At 39.9% G+C, this 24549-nt stretch overlaps 4 protein-coding genes across 13 annotated transcripts in view; 1 reads left to right on the top strand and 3 right to left on the bottom strand.

Moving 5' to 3' along the window:
- Window positions 1–1157: 1157 nt before the first annotated feature.
- rab3il1 (RAB3A interacting protein (rabin3)-like 1) lies at window positions 1158–9668 on the bottom strand. 6 transcript variants are annotated; one of them, XM_005730128.2, is made up of 12 exons: window positions 9209–9668; window positions 8398–8566; window positions 8166–8261; window positions 7466–7543; window positions 7098–7316; window positions 6784–6903; window positions 4550–4678; window positions 4073–4185; window positions 3862–3885; window positions 3425–3524; window positions 2794–2860; window positions 1158–2278 (listed from the first exon to the last, which is right to left on the bottom strand). In XM_005730128.2, exons 2-12 carry the CDS (start codon window positions 8530–8532, stop codon window positions 2193–2195), a joined length of 1167 nt encoding a protein of 388 aa, XP_005730185.1. In that variant the 5' UTR covers window positions 8533–8566; window positions 9209–9668; the 3' UTR covers window positions 1158–2192. The 6 variants fall into 6 exon arrangements, with proteins under 6 accessions (XP_005730185.1, XP_005730187.1, XP_005730188.1 ...); XM_005730130.1 differs by lacking the exon at window positions 9209–9668 and adding an exon at window positions 8895–9144; XM_005730132.2 differs by lacking the exon at window positions 1158–2278 and adding an exon at window positions 2291–2425.
- A 4379-nt stretch (window positions 9669–14047) lies between these two features.
- best1 (bestrophin 1) lies at window positions 14048–18533 on the top strand. The gene is made up of 9 exons (XM_005730126.1): window positions 14048–14320; window positions 15119–15213; window positions 15294–15527; window positions 15738–15892; window positions 15975–16052; window positions 16307–16459; window positions 16808–16888; window positions 16975–17126; window positions 17211–18533. Exons 1-9 carry the CDS (start codon window positions 14169–14171, stop codon window positions 18274–18276), a joined length of 2166 nt encoding a protein of 721 aa, XP_005730183.1. The 5' UTR covers window positions 14048–14168; the 3' UTR covers window positions 18277–18533.
- A 1436-nt stretch (window positions 18534–19969) lies between these two features.
- Window positions 19970–22393, bottom strand: fth1b (ferritin, heavy polypeptide 1b). Of its 4 annotated transcripts, none has more exons than XM_005730124.1 (5): window positions 22312–22393; window positions 21012–21115; window positions 20744–20890; window positions 20401–20526; window positions 19970–20307 (listed from the first exon to the last, which is right to left on the bottom strand). In XM_005730124.1, exons 2-5 carry the CDS (start codon window positions 21111–21113, stop codon window positions 20149–20151), a joined length of 534 nt encoding a protein of 177 aa, XP_005730181.1. In that variant the 5' UTR covers window positions 21114–21115; window positions 22312–22393; the 3' UTR covers window positions 19970–20148. The 4 variants fall into 4 exon arrangements, with proteins under 4 accessions (XP_005730181.1, XP_005730180.1, XP_005730182.1 ...); XM_005730123.2 differs by having other exon boundaries at window positions 22192–22363; XM_005730125.1 differs by having other exon boundaries at window positions 22308–22345.
- A 1029-nt stretch (window positions 22394–23422) lies between these two features.
- incenp (inner centromere protein) overlaps window positions 23423–24549 on the bottom strand; it is a 13167-nt gene continuing 12040 nt past the window's right edge. For both annotated transcript variants that reach the window (XM_005730120.1, XM_005730121.1), the window contains one exon: window positions 23423–23944. In XM_005730120.1, the coding sequence (XP_005730177.1) occupies window positions 23772–23944 (173 nt within the window). In that variant the 3' untranslated portion in view covers window positions 23423–23771. The remainder of the gene's footprint in view (window positions 23945–24549) is intronic.

Raw genomic sequence — 24549 nt, 5'->3', positions numbered from 1 at the left:
TAAATCATTCAGTAAACTTGTTTTTTAGTTAAAAATATGCCATTAAATATGTCAGTTTGGCTGATTTTGCAGATATCGATGAATGTGAGGAAATGACTTCTTGTCCACAACACCTGGAGTGCCTGAACATACCAGGCTCCTTTGTGTGCTCAGGTTGGTTTCAGATCACTTTAAATATTTCCCGATGTGAATTTTAAACACCATTCAGCACGTACTAAACGTCTGTCACTTCTGAACACCTCTTCACATGACCCAGAGCCCTCCTCGCTATCAGCCGTCTCCATCGTCACCGCAGTGATAGTTGTGTTTGGAGGCGTGGCCGTGCTGGTGATGGGCATGTTCTGTTTTCGAAGGCGAGTCATCTGCATGCAGATTTCTCATTTTACACAAACACTGGTGGGCTAGTTTTAACAGACTGAATTGAATTGAAATGTAATGATTAAAGGAGCTATACAAACATGTTCATACATCACTAAAAATATTTAACATTTCAATAACTGAATTTGTTTCTTGCAGATATCTCCCAAAGAGAGAAGCGCTGGTGACTGCTGGATGTTGCCAAGAGAAAAGTTAATCAATCCTTTGTAAGAGTTTGGTTGATTTTTGTTGTAATATTCCTGTGAAATTATCTAAATGTTTTTAAATGTTCTTATGTATTTAGTTGACTAGCTGCAGAGTTTTTTTTCATCTTAATTTATAAGTATCACATCTGTGTTCAATAAGAGTTCAGCTTATAAGAAATTCATTTTGATTTCATCTTTTCTCCTCCGTGCCCATTGATAAACAGCAGGTCAAACTATTTATTAAGGTCTGCTGTAATCGGTACAAAGAGGTCATCAAAACAGCAGCTCAGAGAAGTCTTTCCAATCCGGAAACTCAAATCTTACTGGAATGTCGGCTTCATAAAGCCCCTCTGAGCTGGACACGGTCTCAGTATTTCCTCAGTATTCCTGCTTGAGAACCTGTTTGGCGTATGTAGGTGTTATGACCTTATTCTAGCCCCAAATCTGTGACGTGCCCAGAGCAAACATCACCCCTGGGTTATCTGGTTGCACTGGGTTGAAATTAATTGAAGTGATGAGTCTTTCCCGAGCAAACTTCCGGATTCTCCCTCTCTTGATCGGATTTCTAATAATAAAAGAGACATGGTACAAAAGTGACAGCTGGTATACAATGCCTCGTGTTTAATGCAGCTTTTACACAGTTGGTTATGAGTACACTGAGGTCAGGAACCTCAAAGCCCTGCATAAGGCTAAGAAGCAGTTATTGCACGTTCTGACACACTATACTTCATTGTTACCTTTAAAAGATTTCTGTTTTTTAAAAAAGTCAGTAACAATAAATCTATAATATGAGATACAACCTATATACACTATGGCTATTTTCTGCATTCATGCAAAGTCAATTATGGCTTTTACTTTATGTTCATACTGTTAACTACAGATGTGCAAAACTCAATCACATCTTAAAAGCTTTTTTCACCTGGCACTGTAAAGCTCTCCCTAGTCTGAGCATGGGTGGGTAATAATTAACGATACATCTGATTTTTAGGTACAGGGCTAATGAGAAGCTGAAGGTGACTAAGTTAAGTCTTTGTAAAAGGCAGAGCAGGAAGTGTACCAACAAAATTAAGGCCATGCTCAGAATGAAGGTCTGGGCTGTGGTGTCTGAGCTGATAACTGAAAGTACAAAGAAAACAAGCTGAATCATTGCTGTGTGGAAACAATAAAACTATTACACCACATATTTGTAATACTTGAGGTTAAGATTGTGCTCATTATTTTGCAGGCTAATGCCTGAATCAGGACACACAGTCTATTGTATAAAAATGAGAAATTTTGTATTCCGTGGGTGATTCAGTAAGAAGTTTCTCCACACTTTCTTGGGGACAACAGTTATTTTCCAGGAATGTGGTGCAACAGAAAAAACTTCTCCGACATGTCTGGGAATAATATCATCTTTTTTTTTCTTTTTCTTTTTTTTTTAAAAACATGGACTTTAATGTCATTCCTGGAGTGCTGGTTTGATTCTAATTGTTTTATTGCATTTCCAAAAGTGACAAACATGTTTTTCTTCCCTTGTTGGTGACCTTTGCTGCAGCACTGTTCAACCTGATCAAAGACATGTGCGTTGCCACAGTTACCCAAGGCTGTAACTGCTATGCTCTCTTGTTGAGTGTTCCAGGTACCGTCCTAGCCCTGGTCAGTGAGGTAGAAACCTAATTTGGCCACATTCATCTCTCTACGAAGACGCATGATTTCCCAGAACATCTGCTCCGCTGAACATGGGAGGAACAAAAAAAATTAGAAAGAAAGATGTTGGTTGTTGGCAAAGTTAAGACCGAGTGGTAACAGAGCCGCGCACCTGTAATTCAATTTTAAAGGAAGACACATTATTCTATGTAGTGCATAACTTCATGTGTTTTCTGGGAAAGAAGAAATGATTAAATGATACATCATATAATAAAAAGGACAACTGATTATTAATAAAACATCAACATAATGATTATTAAATAAAGATGTCAAAAGGCAAGATTAATCCATCACAACACGGCTCGTGCCCCAAAAAATACAGTGGAAGAAAGTTACCACAAAGTTACCATGAAATTACCCACTACTTACTTATGCTGTACTTAAAAATATGACCTACTACCTACTTGCAGTACAATTTGTATCTTTCAGTAAAATACCTTAAGTTACTCACTTCTTAAAATTCCTCATGCATTGCATAAAATGACTTGCATAATAATTACATTTGCTTAAACTATTTATTTCTGTGTCTCTGTTAACTTACCATCATGTCTCACCAGGCCCTGCTGGATGTAGCGGATATAAGTGAAGAAATTGCAGACAGCCGTGATCTAGAAAAGCGAATATGTGACAAGGTCACGACGACTCTACACAGTGGCTACGCAAACTTTTATAACACTGGCATGTCTTGGAATTTTGTATCATTCAAACATTATTACTATAACTGCAGAAAAGTAATGAATGCAATTTGAACTTTACAAATTGAACTTTGCAATTTGTACATATGAAGATGAAAATCACATTAAAGGCCTCTAATGAGAATAAAACAAAACATACAAAACACGAAAAGAAAAAAAATTATATACTATGAAAGCTACCTGCCTTAAGGCTTCAGCTAGACAGAAGATGTTAAGTCGTTGCGTGAGTGCATCATTTGCTGGGTGGAGTTAACTAATGCTAATATGGTGCAAAGCATGCTTAGGGCGAGGCACACAGAAACCAAACATTCCTTCAGAGAGAAAGATTGCCTGAGAGAAACAGCTGAGGATCTGAACCACAGGTAGAAACAACATGTGTTTGCTTGAGTCAAACTGTTTGATTGAGTCAAACTGTTTGATAAGGGTGTGCAAACAAGACTACAGGTGTGCCTTGGACGGAAAGGAAGTGATATTTACCCGTGCTCGGCTGGAAGGTGAGATGTAATAGTAGCTCTCTTTGTCGCCAAGTTTAATGCGATGTTTGCAAAGCCGTGACAGGCCACTTAATGCACATTTTCTACAAGAGAAAACAACGTGTCAACAATTTATTGCAGCACAACGTAGATGCACAATCATCTGTTTTAGGACAGGATACAGCAAACATGAGCTTACAGGCCTTTAGTTCTTCAACAGTAAAACATACTGAGAACACTTTACAACTCGTTTTAGTGAAAGAGGTGCGCAGAGAGAAAGTTAGCCACAAAAGGAATGAAAGTGGGATCCCGTCTGGTTCATTAATTTACAGATTTGTTTATATCGTTCCACACATCTGTGTTGACAGTTTTTTATTTCATGCCACAGTTATCAGAGTTAGTGAAAAGCTGAAAGGGTTATTAGCTCCCGAGAGGACTTACGTCTCTACTGCAGCCCTAAAGCCACTGGAAAAAAAATAAAACAATTTTAGATCAGGGTGATTAGAAATGTGCCCACTGATTAAACCACTCTCAGTCATAATTATAAGATAGACAAAAGGCTCTGATCATAAACCATCGATGGAAAAACCAAACCAACCAAATCAGAGCAGTGAGTGGTGAAACGCGACAGGATGACAGTCGGGTAACTCACTTAGGACCTCCACACTCTATAGCTGAGGCTTTAACCATCGGTACTGCTGACATGGCGACAGGCTCAATGGTCAGAGAGTTGTTCTCCACTGCGCTCTGGACCAGGTGGGACAGCTGTGGAGAACAGGAATCAATAACTTTAACATAACTTCACATTAACTCTTCCACGGCATGCGTTTTTTGGGCATATTGGGGCCAGATGAATGTAAAAACAAAGAATTGCCACTTTTTTTTTTACCTTATTTCTGTTTTTAAGAAAAAATAAGAGCCACATAGGAGGATAACCGTTTAAAATTTTGATAAACAGTAGCAGTATAATGTCCTTATAAGTGGATATCAGGCCCTTGTAGAGCAAAATTGAGTATTTTGGTCTAAATAACCCAAAATGTGATGTCCACATATGTGGACGCCAGGTCCTAGGAGGTTAAAATACACATGAAGCAGCATGGTAGCTGTACAAAGAAGCAGTGAGTATGACCTCTGATCTCGTGAAGGAGAGGCAGGGCCCGATGTCTTCTCTGTAAATACGACTCAGGAAGGCGGAGGAGCGGTCCAGGCTCGGGTGTTCCTTCCACATCAAAAACTCAGCAAACAAAATGGAGTCCATCTGCAGAGAGAAAGCCAAACCTTCACTCAAACTGGATAAAACTGATTCTCTGACACACATCTAGATTAAAGACGTGTTTAATCCCCAAAAGACCGATGACTGACAATAAAAGATCCACTGTTGAACACACAAAAGTGTTTAAATACTAAAGATAAGAAAATCTTGTATTCAAAGAATTCGGGCTGTCAAAACATCAGAGTTTAAAAAGGAAATATCGTCAATATAAAGCCCATAAAATTCCTCCACCTTATTTAGGATTTATATGATAGAAGACAAATGATCTCAGCAGACCTGAAGTGAAAATCCTTTTAAAATAATCAGGAAGTCTGGGAATACCAAAACAGACTGGACTGGAGCAAACCTTGAGCACGCTTTGGTCAATTCATATAGCTCATAATCTGGATTTAGAGAGTGTCTATAAATCTATGTTCTTCATACTTCAAACAAGGCAAGTCTCAACAAGAAGCCCATTTTAATAAAGCAGACAGCGCTGCTGTGGGTTTAACAGGCAGTTAAAGAAAATTCAAAACACATCAGTCGATCCTTTAAGGTGAAAAACGTAGTGAAGGTCCACCATCGCTATGAATTAAGGGATGTAATCATCTCCTCTCCTTTCATAAAAAGGATGGTCTGATGCATCCTCTGCTAAAGGATGTAATAAATGAAATACTGAAACACCTCATTTTGTTATCTGGAGAATTAAAACAGCTCTTAGTAATGCTGCTGTGCAGATAACTCCAGGTCAGGTCACTCAGAAACTTTCCCAGGCAACACTGGCTGTTCGACAGCGCTCAGTCAAAGTTATGGAGTTTGTTGTAGGAAGGGATTCCCACAGTGTGAAAATTATGGAGTTTCATACTGAATTTGGCAGGAACACTTTCAGTGGCTGTAAGATCTACAGCACCTCCTTCAATATTGAAAAAAAAAATGTAATATTGAAAATTGTTTCTAGCTGAATGGACACTTTGAGCTCTTTAAGCTAAAAACTGCTCCAAACGGTTTGTTCATTTCCATTTTGACCATTTGTTTAACTTTAGCTTTCATTTTTTTAATGTTAGTTTTACTTTTTATTCTTTATTCTTATTCTTATCAATGGTGTTGTTGTTGGTAGTAGTAGTAGTAGTAGTAGTAGTAGTAGTAGTAGTAGTATATGGGCGGTACTAGCAACGGGGAAGTAAAATAATCCAATGCATCATTATAACCACTTGACTGACAGTCATGTAGACATCCTCAATGTCAAACATCAGCAACAATGTCTCCTCAGGCTCATTGCATAGACAAATATCTCCAGAGAGACAAGATTTTGATTTTGGTTTTTGATCTCATTAGCTTGTTTTCAAATACACAATATCATTTCTTGTAGTTTTTAGTTCTCTAAAAACTTGTTTTAGTTCGTTATAATAACCTTTGTTCATAGTAAGACATAACACCAGTTATGTGGACAGGATCTAGAGACAATATCTCCACAAATGACACATCACTTGCAGTTAAACATTAATCCATTATGATAGAAAAGTCAAACAATAATTTCAAACTCATAAAAAAAAAAAAAACAACAGCTGCAAAACTGTGAGCCCGAAATTTACAACCTTGGGTAATATGGATAAGAGACACCAGGGACAATTAGTTTTGGTAACCCTACCACACTTTAGCAATGAGCCAGAGGCACTGACATTACTGAACCAGCTCTACAAATTCTCGAAATTATGGCGACATAAAATGGTATCTTTTGTTTTTGTTGTAGTCATACTAGACAATCCAGTGAGTGTGTCATGCTTGGCAATTTTCAAAAATATCTATAATATCTCGATATTAGCCAACATATCAGTGATTATCTGTCAAGAACTGGGTATAAACGTTGTGTATCACTAATGTACGTTCAACACAGATAACTCCAGCAAGAAGCAAACAGCTGCATCAAGAAGTCCCTGTTCACCTTACATACACACTGACAAATTTCAATACAAACTACAGAAAGAAAAGCTCTCAGACCAGACTCACCACACTCTTGACTCAACAGATATCACAGTCTAGAATCACAGTCAAGATGCAGGTAAATGTGAAAGATTAGAGAAATGTAGGAAATGTAAAGGAATGCAGATTACCTGTCTGCCATCAGTGCCTATCCCCTCTATCTGTTTTTGCCATTGAGGGTCATAGGTCATACTGACAGACTGGCCAGGTATCAGACAGAAGATCAGAGAGAGGAGGGCAGGAGCAGCAGGCTGAGAGAGGAAGAGACCCCAGATAAAGACAAGAAGAACAAGTCGGAGAGGTTAGCAGAAAGAAGGGAAAAAAGGAAAGAGAATCTGGCTAAAAGTGATAAAAGTGACTGGAAACAGAAATGGGAAATAAAGTGGGACGCATATGGACGCATACCTGAAGGAGAGGAGAGACAACTGTATAAACTTCAGTTTACCTCTCGGTCCTCTTTGGACACAGGCTGAATGGAAACTTCTTTTTTTGCAGGTGAGAGTGGAAATGCACCGCTGGCACTCTTGTTCCGTATGTGCGATTTGTACGATCCCCTGGTACCTGAAGACTGCAGCTGTGGATGCAGCTGGCGATTTGGTGAAGAAGGTGTGGACGTCAACACCAGAGTCTTGAGTGCCGTCACTTCTGCTTGCAGAACATCAATCTGCAAGCCAGACACAAAAAAATTTAATATTGATAATTTGAGGCTATTTTATGACCTTCAACTATGTGAAAAAAAAAACTGTTCTGATTCAGGAAAGATTTCTGTTCTTCACTGTTTTAAGTTTTTTTTTTTAAAGAAACTTCACACACCTTCCCCTGAGCCTCCTTGAGCTGTTTCTCTGAAGCTGCTTGTTTCACGTTAGCATCACGTACCATCTTGTGAGCCTCCTGTTGAAAAGTAAATTGAGACTAATTAAAATTGTACGTTCAAAGCTCAGCAGCTAGACAAAGACAGTGACTGGTTGGTCAACACAGCAGAACATGTAAGGAAAAAGATGACCTTCGTGGCATTAAAAAACTACTTTTGGTAAGAAGTGTGCTGTCAATTTTGCGACTGAAAGGTATTTTCTGCAGCTGGTCTTACTGCATATGTTTAAGAGTGTAAGATTTTGAAATATACTTTGGATTATTTTCCATCAGAAATTATCTGCGCTGCTCTTAACAGACTTCTGTTCACTATTAAATTGAGCTGGCTGCATCTTTGTTTATATATTGATGCATTTTAGTAGCTAAACCTCAGAGCTAATTTAGAACAAACTTGGTAAATCTTGCTTTTAACAAAGAGATGGACTCCTCCAGAGTCAGTGGGTCAAAATTTTTTCAAAGCAATTACAATGTTGCTTAAAAATCACATCAACCTGAAATTTTTATTTATATAAAGGAAGTGATGGTTCTGTAGAAATGCAAACTGCTGATTTAAGGACTTTTGTGGCATAGCACCAACCACCTTCTTCGTCACCAGCTGTCAGAATTACAGTGCACTCAGCAGAGAGCGATGATTACTGCTGACCTCAAACAGACTGGCTGTCAGCTCCTCTAGCTCCTGCTCCAGTTGATTCCTAACTTGCGACAGACGCTCGCACTCCTTGTCCTTTAGTTTCAGTTCCTGAGATGTGCAGGGGAAAAGGACACAACCACATTTAAAACAGAGAAGAACATTTGCATTGTCAGCGCCTTGTTTTCCTGGTCACACTATCTTTTGTTTCTCTGTGTGTGCGCAACCACAAAGTAGGTTAATATACATTCTTTGCAGCATCCAGCTGTTCCCTGAGGATTTCGGACCCTTTTTCCCTGATTTCCAGGGAGGAGCTGCGAAGCCGGGAGAGCTGGCCATGGCCTCGGATTGACGTGGGCCCGACCTGGCCTCCTCCCTCCATTCTGGTCTCTGGTTCTGGATCCAGATCTACCAACCTTCACAAGACCACAAAAAATAAATTGTGTAATAAAAATAAATAAATATATAAAAATAAAATCAATCCTGTACTTAACTACACCCTAATGAGGTTTTTACAGTAATTTAAAAGACTAAAATTAACACCAATGATAAATAAACTAAACATCTACAAGAAATAAAAAGTAAACTGAAACTAGAACCACTTTTTAAAACTACACTATAAAATGTAAACAAAAACTAAAACTGTAGAAAACCAAATAATACTTAAAAGAAAAAACACCAAACCATAACAACCTTAGAGCCAGTGTGATTACTTACAAAACCCTGAGATTCATTTCTACTTACTTTTACAGTGTCAACACAATCTAACAACAATAGCCTTCTTGGTTACAACAGTGCGCTCACTGCAAGACCCCGGGGTGGACCTCGCACCACAGCTTGGAAACCCCTGATACAGCATTAAAAATCCCGACATTTGAATTTAAAGGAAGCTTAAGTTACTTTTATCCCCAAGTTGCAGATAAATCGGTCCACAAAGCAGCTAAATAATTAGCAGACCTTGAGCTAACTAGCTAGTTAGCTTACATTTCCAACTTTTTTTCTTTCTTTCTTTTTTTTTTTTTACCACGGAGAGGTCCCGCGTCAGTATCCGCCCTTACCCTCTCTGTCAGTGTCCGGGACAGCAGATAAATAAACCTCCCAGCCCGTCTGCGTATTTGTCAGCTGCTCCTCTCCAGTTTCCCTGAGCTGCTGCTGCTGTTAAGTTAAGAAATATAGCTTAAACCAAGCTAATGTCCGAGCGAGTTTCAGTGTAACTAATCCCAGTCGTTTTCAATCACAGCTGAGGAATGCGGACGCCTGCGCAGACGATCAACCGCCCAGCAGCAGCAGTTTCAGTCAGAAACAAGACGAAAATCAAGAGCAATGCCAGCTCTGGTTTGCACTTCCTAGAAATAACACTCACTCCTTTCTTCTCCTTTTTTTTTTTGCCAAGACAGGAAAATGAGTGTATCTCCTTTTTCCTGCCTCCTCCTCCTTCTTCTTCTCTCTTCTTCGCTCTCACAAGTCACATGATGACATCCACCCGACTGCCCAACCGGCACGTCCTGTACGTGGACCAACAAGGTGTCACGGGTCTACCTGCTTAGGTGTATGCTTTTTGCGTGACCAGAGACAACCGATTACAGAGTCACTCTATGGAAAATCAGTGAGTCCCCCCTCTCTGATCCCCAAATATCAGCTGATAATTTTTATTTTACTTTATTTTGTAGTAACTTTATCATACTTAATGGAACCATACAAATAATTTTTCTTCACTGGGTAAAAGCCATTCAGGGCACGGAAATGAAGTAAGAGGCCTAAAATCCAGCTTTTGTAAGTGCAATGTAGCACAGAGTGACAGAGTCTTATGTACTTACCGTGTTTATATACTTTATATTAAGTGTTAAAATCTCTTACATTCAAGGATGACAAAACATAATGTGCGCTAGTTGCATTTATTTATTTTTTTGTAATTAAAATTAAAAATAGTAAGTTACTAAAAATAGTTTTTTCATTTAGTAGAACTTGATTTTTCCGATTGTGCAATACTAATTGTTTACCCACAAGTTATTCTTAGTACTGGTTACTGGCAATGAATAAGATGTCTTAACATAGTTATCTTTTTCTCTTTTTTTCAGTCCACATGTTTGCATACTTTTTTAAGTTCCTGGAACTAATTAGGTTGTACAGGGTACTCAGAATAAATAAGTTGCCCTAACTTAGTTATCTTAAGTAAGATTAGCTTTTTTGAGGCAACAAGTTTGCATACTTTTTTTAAGTTCTGGGAACTAATTTGATTTTACAGTGACCTGATTCCTGCTGTAATTAAATCAGAAGTTTGATCAAAAGATAGTCAAGAATCAATAGAGTTGAATAAAAATATAATTTTAATGTGTAAACCTTTAAGCCCTGTCTGTGAGGAAAGTGTAGCAGGCAGAAAGGTAGAGAAATAGAAATGTTTTTGATTTTATTATGCATGAACAACCAGAAGAAGTCATTTTTAACTGTATTGCGATTGATTAAGCCTTCTTTTTTTACAAATTGGATTCACTGTTTTTGAGATTTGCTCTGCTCACTGCCACGATCTTGGATTGGGGCAGTGAGGGCGTTCTCCCCTTAGCCATGCAGGATGGCTGAGGATTGTGAAACCAAAACTGAGAAAGTTTTTGATTTGAAGGTAAATATGTTAAATAAAAAAGTTAATTATGAACCAAAGTTAGTTTGCAGTCTTATCTGCAAAAGTGCTGAACTTATTGTACCAAAAGGGTGGTGAGATTTTATCCCCTATGGTTGCCTCCAGGGTCCCTGAACTTTAATGTTCATCATGGTTTTATATTCATATGAAATATGGTTGAAGTTACAAATAATAATATCAGCGCCAATACTCTAAGTTTACATTTTTTTCTATTCTTGGATCTGTTTGATGTCACTAAGAGCCAATATTCTAATATGGTTATCTCAGCCCCACACCTTTTACTGTGAAAACAGAAGCCCCATCCACTTGCTCTTCAAACCTGGTCTGCCAAAATCACAGAGCGGTGATGTCAAACTTGTTTTATATTGTGGGCTGGACCAGTTAAACTATCCTTTCTTTAACTACACACGTAATCCCTGAGATATAGTAACATAGTGTTATGTGTTAACATATACATATAATGTAAAATATCTACTTCAGGTTCTTCTATGAGATAAAGAAATGCTGTTGCATTAATTACAGACATCTGTCAGCATGACTCTTTTGGGTGTAAATTGTAAGAAATAAATGTGTAAAATTACAGAGTTCTGGTATCTCATTGCCCAGACTGTCCTGTAAGTATATATATTTTTATTTTACTGAGGGCCTATTATTACTATTACTATTAAACAAAAAAGAAATTTCTTAAGTAGTTTCTGGAAAAAACAGGAACTTTGCTGTCACTGAATTGTTTTACTTAATTACTTTGGTGTAGTATGAATGGCCATGGTGGAGGTCTTTATCATTAGGCAAAACTATAAAACTTACAGTTAAAAGTCTAGGATTATTCCTTCCTTTGCATTTTCTAAAGCCATCCAATTGGCCGGATTGGAGTCTTTAACTGGCCGATTCCGGCACCTGGGCCTTATTTTTGACACTCCTACTATAGATGGTGTAAGAGACCGATGTAGCTACTCAGCTGTTTATGAAGTCCTGAAACCGCACGTGATGAGCAAGGAGTGGATCTGACTTTAAAACCAAGAAGGAAGCCCACTTGTTGGGTAATGACATTTAATTGACGAGTCTTTAGCCAATGAGCATTCTTAGACAACCTCCTGACTCTAAGCCTAATCATTTCAATATGTCCTAAAAATACAGAGCAAGGTTTTTTGCAACCAGATGAGTCGCCTCCTGCTGGCCATTAAAAGGAATGCACAAATCAGTAGACGTAAGACCAGTGTGATAAGGGTGGGGATAAATCATGTCCAGGAACACGAATTAATAGATCACAATTTCACACAAGGCTGTGAGACTGTGTTGGTTTACATGAAGCAGCCAATCAGAAGAGAGGACAGGGAGCTACAATGGTTTCCTTCAGCGGATGAACTTGGCTACTCCAAGGTCCAGTTTTTCTTAAATTTTTTAAATCTCTGACATGTCCTGTCAGTGAATTTGTCAGTAGGAAAGAATTAGGAATACTGCTGACTGCAGGGTTTAAGACACTAAAACTCGCAGCGTTCTGTGTGGATTACATTTCAAGCCTTTATCCTCCATCTCAGGCCAACACCGGCACGTTTTCCAACTTTTGCATGATCGCTGAACAGCAGAAGGATTTTTCATTTACAAAACATGCCTAAGAAAATACCAATCACTGTTGGAGTTACACTAAAACTAAACACAGACCTTTGTTTGCACTTTTGCATATCTGACTCGGTCACCTTGTTACAAGTGCACGCGCCCACAATCACAGACTTCACACTGAGCAGGACTTGTGACAAAGCAATGTGCTACTTTTAGATACATTTTGCACCATGTGCAGAATTACACAACTATCTCTGGAGAATCTGGATAAAGGGAAGATAAATGTATACATGAATCTTTATACATAAGCAGCAACTGGCACGTGTTATGTTAAAAAATGTGTTTTATCAGTTTATCCAGTGCTCCAAGATTTAACACTTACTGTCCGACAACACAGCCTTCCTCCTCGATGACCTTGCCAGACTTGTGCCTGACAGTAGACACATTTTGTGTGCCAAAGAAGACTGCAGAGGAGTATACTGCAATCCCAGATATTCCCGCCTTGAGGACTTCATATCCCGGGCTCGATGAAGTTGAAGGTGGAGAAGAGGAAATCTGGACGCTGTGAATTCCCTCAAAAGCATCCATAAGTTATCTCTCAGGCTGTGCAGAGATTCATCAAATGCTGTTGGATAGCTCCTGGGATGATTTAGTTTGTGGAAGGATGACTCTGACGTGTGTGGGTATTAAGCACCTAAGATGCAGAAAACACAGAGTTACATACTGCAACTTAAAATCAGTGCAACTAACTTCAAGATCTTTTCCCCTTTCTGAATACCACATTTTCTTTTCTTTGCAGGCTGATTGTGCTCAGACTGTTAAACTGCACTTGTGAGATGAATTAAGGAGAAAAAAATAGAGAGGATATACTCACCAGAAATAAGTAAAACTGATTCACAGATGTTGCCAGTGCAGAAGAAAATCTGCCAAAAGCAGCAGAAACCAAACACCCTGCACTTCGCCCTGCTGTTGGTCCTTCTGGTTATACAGGAAGGGTTAATCACTAACACACTCTGACCAGTAGCGATTCAGCTGTATGCATTTTTTCCAGCAGAGGGGGGTCACACACGTTCTCACCTGACCAGGAGTTTGCCATGATGAAATCCTGCTACAGATGGGAAAAAAACAGCAAAGGTGACCTGACATTGAAACACTAGAACAATAGCTCAGAGGTGTGTACCTAATGCACACCTCTGAGATGTAGAAAAAGTGTTAAATTACAAAAAGTCGAAGCGGGCTGAGATTTGGTTCACAGAGTCATATTTCTAACCTAAACCCACACACTCAGCATTTATACTCGTAACCAGCCTATTTGTGGCAGTGTGGGTTCTCTGCTGCCCTCAGATTTGCTCAGATTAACAGGAGCTGGCCTCACAATGCAGCTTTGTTGGAGAAACAGATTAACACATCAAGTGACCGGAGGTGTAGGAGGCCCTCGCTCGCTTTTTCTTTCCTGCTTTGCTTTCTCCAACATTATCCCTGAACGCTGCCACCGCACATCTTGAACCGCAGAGAGCATGATGGCTATTTTCGTTTTCTTTAAGTAAGTCTGCGCATATCACCTCTCTCACAACCTTGAAATCCGAATCGCATCACATTTCAAGGTGTCTTTTTCCAATCAGATTAAATGAGGACCACAAATCAGCCCATCTGAGCTGCTTGGTTTACCTCTCTGTCCTTTCAGTTCTGTCACCACACTGGTCTTAAGGGGCTGATCGCCGAACCTGAGCTCAGACGAAGCACGGAGGACAACACCACGCTGGTTTCCTTCATGTCAGGCCACAGTCAGCCAGCACGTTGGCCAACAAGCAGCAGCAGCAGCGATGACAGTGACGTACTCCCGCCGAGTTGCTGATGCGGGTTTGGGGACCTTTTTTCACCTTCTCCTGCGATGGAAGGGCAGCATCTACAAACTGCTCTACAGGGAGCTTATCATCTTCACTCTGCTCTACTACTTCTTCAGTGTTGTTTACAGGTAGGAAAGTCACATTACAGCAGCACGAGTTTTGCTCTCATAATGACATTTTTCTGTTTTTAAGAGAGAGTTAACTGTTTTGGTCCCAAAACTGGGAATTATGAGTCATCTTTTAGGCCTCAGTTGGATTAGGAACATAATTAACTTTAAATGTAATTTTACTTTAAAGCTTCAAAAAAAAAAAAAAACTAGCACTCATAAATTAATTAGACTACCACTCCAGTGTAAGGTTTATGCCCCTTATGCTCTATATTTAACAGTATTGGTAATAACTAAAATCAGTTTCTGTAATGGTTTATGGCTCTTTAAACAAAGTGATATTTGTATTGCTAAAATATGATTGTTGTTGTTAAGCAGAAAGAAAAATATCGTAAAGCACATTATTATTATTAACTTACATTCCTGAACAAAGAGTTTAGATTTAGTGGTCAGATGTTGTGTTTTCTTGTTTTTATCACAGATGGTGTAATAAATGTATTCATCACTGTACATGCTTTCCTCTCCTTTTTATTGTGCCATTCAGTGTTATCTACAAAAATGAAAATTCACAAACATCTCAAAAGTTCATTCTTATTATGAGTAGATGGTTGCGTGTCTGTTTATGAGTAGCACCCTGCTACATAACGGCATCTGTGACCCCTTTTACAGCTCTTAAAATAGCTTTAAGTGTTCTGCGAGATGTATTTCACAAGGCAGGTATTAACAAAAGTAACAACCCTTCTGACTTTGGCAAGTAAAAGAGTTACTTTGCTGTTTTAACAGAGCTCGCGTCAGTGCTTTTGATATTTCCCTCACCAGGTTTGTGTTAAACGATGATCAGAAGAGGCTGTTTGAAAAGTTGTCGATATACTGCGACCGCTACGCAGAGCTCATCCCTGTGTCATTTGTGTTGGGTGAGTTGTGGCTCACTAACCCTAACCCTTTTAAGTCAGGAGGGCATCACTGAAAGTTTCACTTCATTTATCTTAACCAGGTTTCTATGTGACTTTGGTCGTGTCCCGTTGGTGGGGACAGTTTGAGAATGTACCCTGGCCAGACCGTTTGGCAGCATTAGTCGGAGGTCACGTTCGAGGAGCTGACGAAACATCCCGGCTGACCCGCAGGACACTTATGAGGTACGCCAACCTCTCTGGTGTGCTCATCTACCGCTCCGTCAGCACAGCAGTCTACAAGAGGTTTCCAACCATGGAGCATTTGGTGCAGGCAGGTGCGTCGTTTGCTGTTATTAGTCTTGCCTCTTTAAAACATAGCATGCTGTGCAGAAGCTGCACAGCATTCAGACCCAATGTCTTCTTCTCATGTGGCTGAACTGATGAGAAGATTATGAGGCGAGCTCTGGCTGTTCACCAGGACTATGCGTGCAGGAACACGCACCTTTTGGCTGCTTTCATCAACACGTTGTGTTTTTCCATCTCAGGTTTGATGACATCAGAAGAGCTGAGGCACTTGGAGGATTTGCCCTCCCCTCATAATAAGTTCTGGGTGCCCTGCATGTGGTTTGTCAGCCTGGCTCTGAGAGCACGGACTGAGGGTCGCATCAACAACGACGTGGCGCTCACTGCTCTCCTCACTGTAGGTGCCCGTGTGCAAACCAAAGCCTCACAGCCTGCAAATATTTTCTGGTTTTGCATGACTTTTACTGTTTTCTGTTTAGGAGTTGAATAGCTTACGGGCGAAGTGTATGAAGCTGTACGGCTATGACTGGATCAGCCTGCCTCTTGTCTATACTCAGGTTTTTGTTTATATTGCATTCAGCACTGAAACCAAAAAGTAGCCGATAGCAGTAATATTAGGTACTAAAAATATAATGGTTTTCTTGCAATAATCATCATATACCTTAAATCGTTAACCCTCCCTAATCCAGATGCATTTGATCGGCAATAAAAGCCATAACTCAAGATAAACTGTTTCTCTAGGATGGTGTAAAACAATCCTAATTAAAGGCATATAATCAGTTAATGCTCTGACTTTTTTTTTTTTAATTAGGTGGCAACAGTTGCAGTCTACAGCTTCTTCCTAGCGTGTCTGATCGGACGTCAGTTCTTGGATCCAACTCAGGGATACCCTGGTCATGAAATGGATTTCTACCTCCCTATTTTTACCCTGTTGCAGTTTTTCTTCTATGTTGGATGGCTGAAGGTGAGGGACCACTGATTGATCATGTCTGTGGTTCTTAAAGTTGAGGCCTGCAGCCACAAAAAGAAAGGCATTCGCTACTGGACAGTTCATCCCATTGAGCACTAAAGATGTGCAGAACAAGACTTGGAAAACATTTTTCTTTAATTGAACAGATGAAACATCCCCAACTTTGACAAAAACAGCTGGTCAACAAATGAAATAACCACTTGTGTTGAAAAAATAAATATAAACAAGAACTAAAAAGGAGGATTACTAACATCTGAACTCTGGATTATGCTGATTGCTGACTTTGACTTGTTAATTTGTCCACTGAGTTTCATTGAGGTAGTGTGTTTGTTTTGGTCTCAGGTGGCTGAACAACTCATAAATCCATTCGGTGAAGATGATGATGACTTTGAAACCAACTGGCTTGTGGACCGCAATTTGCAGGTGTGAATCTAAACCAAAGTATTTGCTAACTGATCCTAGACAGCGAGTGTATTGTTTGAGTCAATGTTGTTTTCACTGTGTCCCAGGTCTCATTGTTATCTGTGGATGAGATGTACGATAGCCTGCCTCTGGTTGAGAGGGATATGTACTGGAATGAGTCTGAACCTCAGCCGCCCTACACTACTGCCAGCGCTGAACACCGCAAACCCTCCTTCATGGGCTCAGCGCTGGATATCAGGTTTAATGATTTTTTCTTTCTTTCTTTTTCTTTCTTCTTAATAAACTTGCTGAACATATGTCAAACCTTCTGTTTGGTCTTCAGTGTTCCTAAGGAGGAGATGGAGTTCCAGTCCAATCTGGAGCAGATCAAAGAAAATGAGGAAGCCAACTACTCCACTCCTCTGCTTGGAGGGCTTGGTCGTCTTCTCGGTGTCCACTCCCCAAACTTCCCTCGCTCCTCCCGGGTGTCACTTCTCCGCCGTCGCCCTGGAGCTCCACTAAGCCGCTTTCCCCTTTACTTGCACACAGAGGCACCTTTGACTCAAGGTCAAGCCTGCCAGGAGGGAGATCCTGACTACGCCTTTTCCACCACACCCTTGTACGAAAGACCAGGTTTCTATAGCTGCCCACAAACCCCAATTCACTGCATTCCTCCTGCGGTGCCCCGTCCTCGACCTGCTAGGAGAACCCAAAATGACTTGGATCACAGCTGCAGTTCTCTAGCCCCTCCAACTGTGGGCTCCCAGATGCTGCCTCCCGACACCCCTAACCACATCCCCCCTCCGCCATCCTCTGCTTTCCCCTGGCTGAGTGAGGATGGGGATACGCAGAGTGCACCTACCTTCTCCTTCCCCGACCCTCCACCTGAACTCTGCCCGATATCTAAACTCAGACTGGGACACGGCCTGCTATCTCGCCGCCCTCCCCCTCCTCGCCTCACCCTGGACACCCTACCATCTGCTGACATTCAGCCTGGACCAGCAAGTGGCCGGGCTGCGGGAGGCGGAGGAGAAAGGGTGTTCTCGTTCACTCCGCCCTCTCGCACAACGGCAGCAAATCCCGGTAATCCCAACAGCAGCTCTAGCAGCATTAATGTAACAAGCACCAACAGCGCAGGCACGACGGGAAGTCTTTGCAATGGCACAGGTCACGGTAATTTTAGTAACCATGGGAACTTCAGCGGCAACATGAGGGCAAGCAACGGGGGCACCAACGGTGGGTTGAGCAATAACATGAACACAGTTTCCACTTCAGCGCCATCGCAGCAAGAAACCAATCAGCAAAACTCGCCCAACGATTCAGGAATCTCACTCGCCGAAGGAGACCTGCTGGGCGTTCTGGTGGATGGTGGGGTGAACAAGGCAGCAGGAGGGAGGGAGCAGGACTAAGAAAAGAAGGTGTGACTCACTGTTTTTTTTTTAAGCACATGTGCCAAATATCTCACAAAAACAGGCACTGGACTGTATCAGCTGGAGCCACTAAAAATTATTTACTTTCCAATAAACTCTCACAGAAGAATTAACCTACTTGTAATATTTTTTAAAAAAGGACCTTATGAGATTTGACCCTCAGTGCATTATGGGAAAAATACTTTCCAGTTTCATCAGTGGCAGCCAAAATGTGTATATTCTTCATCTGTGGTAGTCTTTGCATCAGTGTCTTTATTAATAAATATTATATATTATTCTTCTTTTGACACTATTAAAGTTTTTTTCCAAATAAAATGAAAAACTTTAATTTATTTGTACATTACAACTTTATTGTTTTATTTTACAAGCATACTGAATCTACAATTTGACTTAACATCTGCAGAAGGAAGCAATCAGTCCAAATAAAATACAATGAGAAAACATTTTCACAGGTCTCACTGCTTATGCATGTTAATGTTTATTTAACTGTCAAAAATAAAACAAGCTGAAAGATTTTATGAGACATTAAAAAAATGACAAAAATGTACAATGTTATTCATAATTATGGATGGTAGAGCTAGCTTGTCTGCTCCAATGGACCTGGCATGTTAAAAAATGGTGTATATTTGAGAGATAGGGAATTGTATTCTTAGCTGTGAACTATCAGTGTTCTGTTTCAAGTATGCTTCCTTCAGGATTTGATAAATGGGCAAATGGCTTTTTCCACCATTAAAAGTGCATTTAGCTGCAATTGCAGCTTTCTGAGCTATCTCATCGCACTGCCCTACATCATGCTCTTGAGGTGGCTCGGCTGTTTAAGTCAGATGTAGTGGCAGTGGAGTTTCATTGATTGGACAAAGCAGAAGGCGTCTCACAGTGAGATACGGAGCTCAGTTTTCGGAGAACTAGAGTTGTGCTAGTAACCAAAGGTTTCTTAAAATAAAGACAAATGGAAAACAACACACACACACACACACACACACACACACACACACACACACACGCTATAAAATAATAAATATAATTTAATTAACCAGTGTTTTAGTATTGTTACGTATTGTAACAAGAATATATTGGAGTGGTCTATAAACATGGTTCTTGGCTTTTATGTGTGGATGGTGGTTAAAGTATGAGAAATATTCTGTGAAAAAAAGAAAAAGAATAAAATAACTGAATAGGCCAGAAAAACCTTATTGCGAATAATACCGTGGTAGCTTTATCAGTACACAGAAGCCTGGGGCTTCAGCTGGGCAAAATACCTCAGCCTGAGTGTGTAATTTTTGGGAGGTGTAGCTTAATGCCAACATGGTGCCACACTACCTGAAGAGGAGCTTGAAAAGCCAAAAAATGCACCAAGATGGTTGGACTTAAGTGCTAAATAAGAGCTAATGAAGTGATGACACACATGGTAGGTCCAACTCTGTCCAAAGTGCCTTTACCTTACTTTACAGTCACAAAATTTTAAACACCACTGGTATAACAGATAACAAAGCAGAATTTCTCTTTGCTTTTTAAATTCTCAAACAAAAAAGGTTGATTAACAATTTTTCAATGCATGTAATTTAAATTATTGCAGCCTAAAACGTTTCAGTGCCACGGTCCAATCTTCCTAAACCTGACATGTAAGGAAACCTGAATGCATAACTAGCATGATTTAAAGGCCTGCTTAGTCTTTTTTTTTTACACACTGCACTTAGTGTGAGGTGAGGGTTACACAACTCCAGTCTGCGCTACAGCCTCTGCTAACAGCTAATGAACACAAATAAAGCAGCATTCTTTTATAACATATGCAGTATATACTGTATTTGGCAGACATGCAGCAGAATTACCCATGATCACATGTGCCTCAATTTAACTGCCCTCTTCAGCCATGGTGTGTTTGTCAAAGAGGTACTCAGCCATGCCGCTCTGAGGGGCTCCCATCCGGCGTAGGTTTGAGGTCCAGTCGGCGAGCTGTTTGATGGATTTTACCTGCTCGTCCAGAAAATGTGTTTCTATGAAGTCGCACATCTGCGGGGGACGGAAAAAGACAATATGCTGCATCTTACTAGATAGTCATATCCGAACAGCGGAGACTGTACATCCTCCATGCCTGCTTCTTACATGAGGGTCGTTGTGTTCAGTGGCCATTTTCTGCAGGTCCAGCAGGGATTGGTTTACATTTTTCTCCAGCTGCAGGGCACACTCCAAGGCCTCCACGCCACTCCCCCACTCATCTCTATCCGGTTTCTAACGCATTAATATTTCAAGAAGATTCAGTACCGATCAGATTCATGTAAAATTATTCATATTAAAGCAACCTGAAGCACTGCAGTCCATCCATTTTTATTATTAAAAAACATTGTAAAGCCTTGATTAATAAAAAGACTGTTTTGTTTTTTAATATAAAAAGACATGAATTTGGCTTTTTTTTTTTTAACTCATTAGTGAAAATATCCTTACATACCCTGATGTCTTGCAGAAATATTTTGCCTCCCCGCTTGTTCTGGAAGGTCATCAGCTTCTCTGCATGCACAACCTCTTCTTTGGACTGATTGTGAAAAAACTTTGCAAAATTTGGCAGGCATTTATCATCCCTTTCAAAATAGTATGCCTAAAAGTCAGGAGAGTAAACAAAAATAAACAAACAAAAAGATTAAAACACTCTTTTTAATGCCTTTGAAATAACACAGGGCTGTGATACATGACACCACTGACTCAGAAACATTTCTTACCATAGAGAGATAAACATAAGAGGCATACAGCTCCAGGTTTATCTGTCTATTAATGGCAGCCTCGCAGTCATGGTGGAAGTTTTGACGGATCTGAGAAGTCATTTCTGGAAAGATCATAACAATAAATGCTGATCAAATGTAAGGCTGTTCATAACTGGAGAAGCAGATTATTCAGGCAGTTAATTGCAGTATGTTGCATTTTTAAAAAGTATCTAGCCATCAATACTGAGACACTGAGAATTTACACTTCACGTGTTTGTTTGCCTGCATCAAACTAAACACATCTACTTTTAAAACATCTGAAAAATGTCCCTACATATAAATAATCGAGTGGACACTACAACGTAATCTGTATTCACATTAATCCAGACAAATGACCTTGGGACTAAAAAAGGCAAACACCAGAGCAGCTGTTGCTCAAAGTTAATAGTAAAGTAGCAGACAACTTCTGTCTTAAATTTGCACCTAGTTAATACAGAATCCGTGTTTCGTGACACTGAACTTGTGATAAGACGAGACACAAACATTGTTTACCTGCACACGCAAAGAAACCACAGCGTTCAAGCCTGCAGCTACTGCCAAATAACGGGCTACCACCCGCGTTGTTTTATTTGTTGTTCTTGTTGGCCGTGGTGTACCTGCGTATACTAAGCATTACGGTAAGTGCTGCTTTTAACATAAAAGCTGCCTCTCGGTGTCTCCCGCACAATAACAGTCTGGTGTTGAATTGAAATATTAAAACTCTTAATCGATCTCGTTACACGCAAGTCACTAAGTTTGAAGGGAGTATATATATATATATATATTCCAATTCCCCAGAAGCGCTTTTATCGTTAAGGTATTTCTTACACTACCGTAATGCTTAGTATAAATACATGAAAAACAACGCTGGTTGCTTGCGTGACCCAAGCGGAGGCTGGCTTAACAGCTATGAGGAACGTTAGGTTATGGCAGTGGCATGAATAAGGCCAACTTGGTGGCTAAATTATATCAAAATTTAAGCTTCGTGCACCTTGCAGGCATCGAAGCCCACGCTAACTGAACAACAGTTGCGTTGCCAAATATATTCAGCGCAGCTAATCGCTGCTAGCAACCAAATCTTAGTCAGCTGATCTCACAAACAACAGGACAGGTTGCACATTTAAACCCAGCTGCGGAGGAAGCGGTTATATAAACCAACCTTCTTCGACGATTTCACACGTTTCGCTAAACTTATCGCTGATAGTTGCGCTTGCTTGCGACAATAAATTTCCAACTAAGGACTTAACTCGCCGTTTTGCCGACGCGCAAACTCACTTACGTGACTGCAACGCTGTTGACGTTAGCCGTTAAAGGTGCGGAATGGACACGTTAAAATTAAAAGCTTTTGTGGCTATGTGGACAGCAAACAAACCAGTGTGCCAGCGGCTGCATTAGTCTGAAATAATGTTTAATCATTGCGCATTGTTTTTTTTATGTTTAAATTAAAGACTGACACATTCCCCAAAAATTAAACACTGAAGATTCAAACTATGAAAATATTCATAACAAAAACAAGTAAATCTTGTAGATCGTGGGACCTGTCTTGTCTTTCATGCATCGCGTATTCCGTAGACCAAAGATAAAACACACTACAATGGAAACTGGTACATATTTAATGCCGCCTTTTAATTTCGATTTCTTTTATTATGCTGTCTGACAGTAGAGATGTCAGTCTAATTTTACAGAATCTCCCCGCTCTCTCTCAGGATAAAAACATTTATTTACAGTTCATTCTTGTAATGTTAATATAAGAAAAAGAAATGCAATTGCAACAGGACATGTTTTTTCTACGCGATGAAGAAAATTGCTTCTGTAGTAAATAAATGAAATCTGTCAGCATGACTCTTTAGGCTTAAATTCTAAGAAATAAACATTTAAAAGCATTCAAGCTTATAGCTACTGTTCTTTATCAGGAGCTACAAAGACAAAGTCCAAAATGTAGGCCTTCCTTTACATTTACCAAAGCTGTCCAGTGGGTCCAATACTGGGCTCAAGACCTGTCTGACACCCATTTTAGGGATCAGTAAACCCGAATAAAGAGCATCTGAACTTTATAATAATAAATGCAGAGAATTCTCAGTTGTAGCCTGAAACTAAACGAAATTAAAAACCCAGATTTTAAAAACCAATTACAAAGTCTACAACTGAGAGGCTGCATGTGTGATCTAGATCGATGTAACTTAAGTCAAGCTAAACCTTACTTTAGTGAAATAAATGCACCAAATTTAAAATTTTCCCCAGCCGTGGTGCCAAAACTATTAAGTAGCTGTTCTGGAACACACAGCAGACTTCTTAGCAGAGGATTTCTCTGAGCTTTAAGCTTTACAACCAGCTTTCAACACAGTGCTGCATTTTGAACTAAAAGTCATGACAACTGCTGAGTGACAAAATCCTTTTACAGCACATACCTTTAATAGAGAAAGTTTGACATACCAGATTGAAGAAAACAACCATAAATATTATAAAAGAGATTCTGCTTTGCTGTCCAGCAAAATCAACCATCACCGTTGTTATTCAGTTAACCTGCAATCCAGTTAATTTACAAGCCAAAACAAAATAATTACATCTCTAAAAGCTAAACAAACCACAGATACAAAAACCTACCGAGACAAAGATGTGAAACACAAACATACATTTAAAAAGAACATTCAGAAAAACAAAACAAATTACTTTATTTGAAACAGATTTTCAGAATTTTAACTATACAGCAGTTTATACATCTGTAAGAGTGTACAGATGTTACTTTCCAGCTGGGGGCGAGTGCCACACTGCAGAGCTGGTACGTTTAAAATATCTGGGCTTGCTCTTGTAAAAGATGTTTTCTAGTCGTGGTGACTCGATTGCTCCAAAGAAAGAGTCCAAATCAGGAGGGTTGAAGTATTGCTTCATTATTATCTGCTGCAGATTGGGACCTGGAAGAGAGAGAGAGAGAGAGAGAGCACAAACAGGTCTGTTTAGGGGCTTTAAATAGCATGCAATATCCACAAACACATGTGGGTTTAGCTCAGTTTGGTAGGGGTGTAAAATTGTGACGTAGAGACCAGAACTGTGATACAAATGTCTGAAATATCTTATCATGGTTCAAGTTTCCTGTAGTGTCATACCTAGGATTCTTCATCCCAAGTTAAAGTGTGCTAATATCAAGGGAGCCATTACATTTCAAGTTCAGTCAGGAAATGAAGTTATATTTGTGATCAAGTAATCAGTTGTCCAACAGATCTCAGCAGATTTCTGCCTCTCACTATTGAAGAGACTTCTTCCTCTTATTTGTTTGCTCAACAAATAAGTTTGGGTTTTTTGTTTTGTTTTTGTGGTTAGTATTTATTCGTTTGTGCTCTGCCCAACTGGGAATGAAATGCTTGGACCAGCTGGCTGTTCAGGGTGCAGAACGCATGCAAACGTGGAAGTTACAGAGTGCCCCCTGGTGGCCAAACTATACAATCTTAACCACTGTAAATGTTCACATTGCACATGTGCAGGTATGGCCAAAATCTCATATCCCCGCACACAAATTTTA

The sequence above is a fragment of the Pundamilia nyererei genome, unplaced genomic scaffold (assembly GCF_000239375.1).
Source record: "Pundamilia nyererei isolate P.nyererei 1_Seehausen unplaced genomic scaffold, PunNye1.0 scaffold00035, whole genome shotgun sequence".
NCBI lineage: Eukaryota > Metazoa > Chordata > Actinopteri > Cichliformes > Cichlidae > Pundamilia > Pundamilia nyererei.
The sequence above is the reverse complement of the archived record's forward strand: the minus strand, read 5'-3'. Positions and strand labels throughout refer to the sequence as shown.

Coding starts and splice junctions, on each gene's coding strand:
- best1 (XM_005730126.1), top strand. CDS start 14,169: ATGACAGTGACGTACTCCCGCCGAGTTGCTGATGCGGGTTTGGGGACC. Junction 15,214..15,293: donor CCCTGTGTCATTTGTGTTGG/GTGAGTTGTGGC, acceptor TATCTTAACCAG/GTTTCTATGTGACTTTGGTC. Junction 16,460..16,807: donor TCTATGTTGGATGGCTGAAG/GTGAGGGACCAC, acceptor TTTTGGTCTCAG/GTGGCTGAACAACTCATAAA.
- rab3il1 (XM_005730128.2), bottom strand. CDS start 8,532: ATGGAGGGAGGAGGCCAGGTCGGGCCCACGTCAATCCGAGGCCATGGC. Junction 7,544..8,165: donor TGACAGCCAGTCTGTTTGAG/GTCAGCAGTAAT, acceptor ACTTTTCAACAG/GAGGCTCACAAGATGGTACG. Junction 7,317..7,465: donor TCAAGGAGGCTCAGGGGAAG/GTGTGTGAAGTT, acceptor TCTGGCTTGCAG/ATTGATGTTCTGCAAGCAGA.
- fth1b (XM_005730124.1), bottom strand. CDS start 21,113: ATGACTTCTCAGATCCGTCAAAACTTCCACCATGACTGCGAGGCTGCC. Junction 20,527..20,743: donor TATTTCTGCAAGACATCAGG/GTATGTAAGGAT, acceptor TTAATGCGTTAG/AAACCGGATAGAGATGAGTG. Junction 20,308..20,400: donor CTGAACACAACGACCCTCAT/GTAAGAAGCAGG, acceptor CGTCCCCCGCAG/ATGTGCGACTTCATAGAAAC.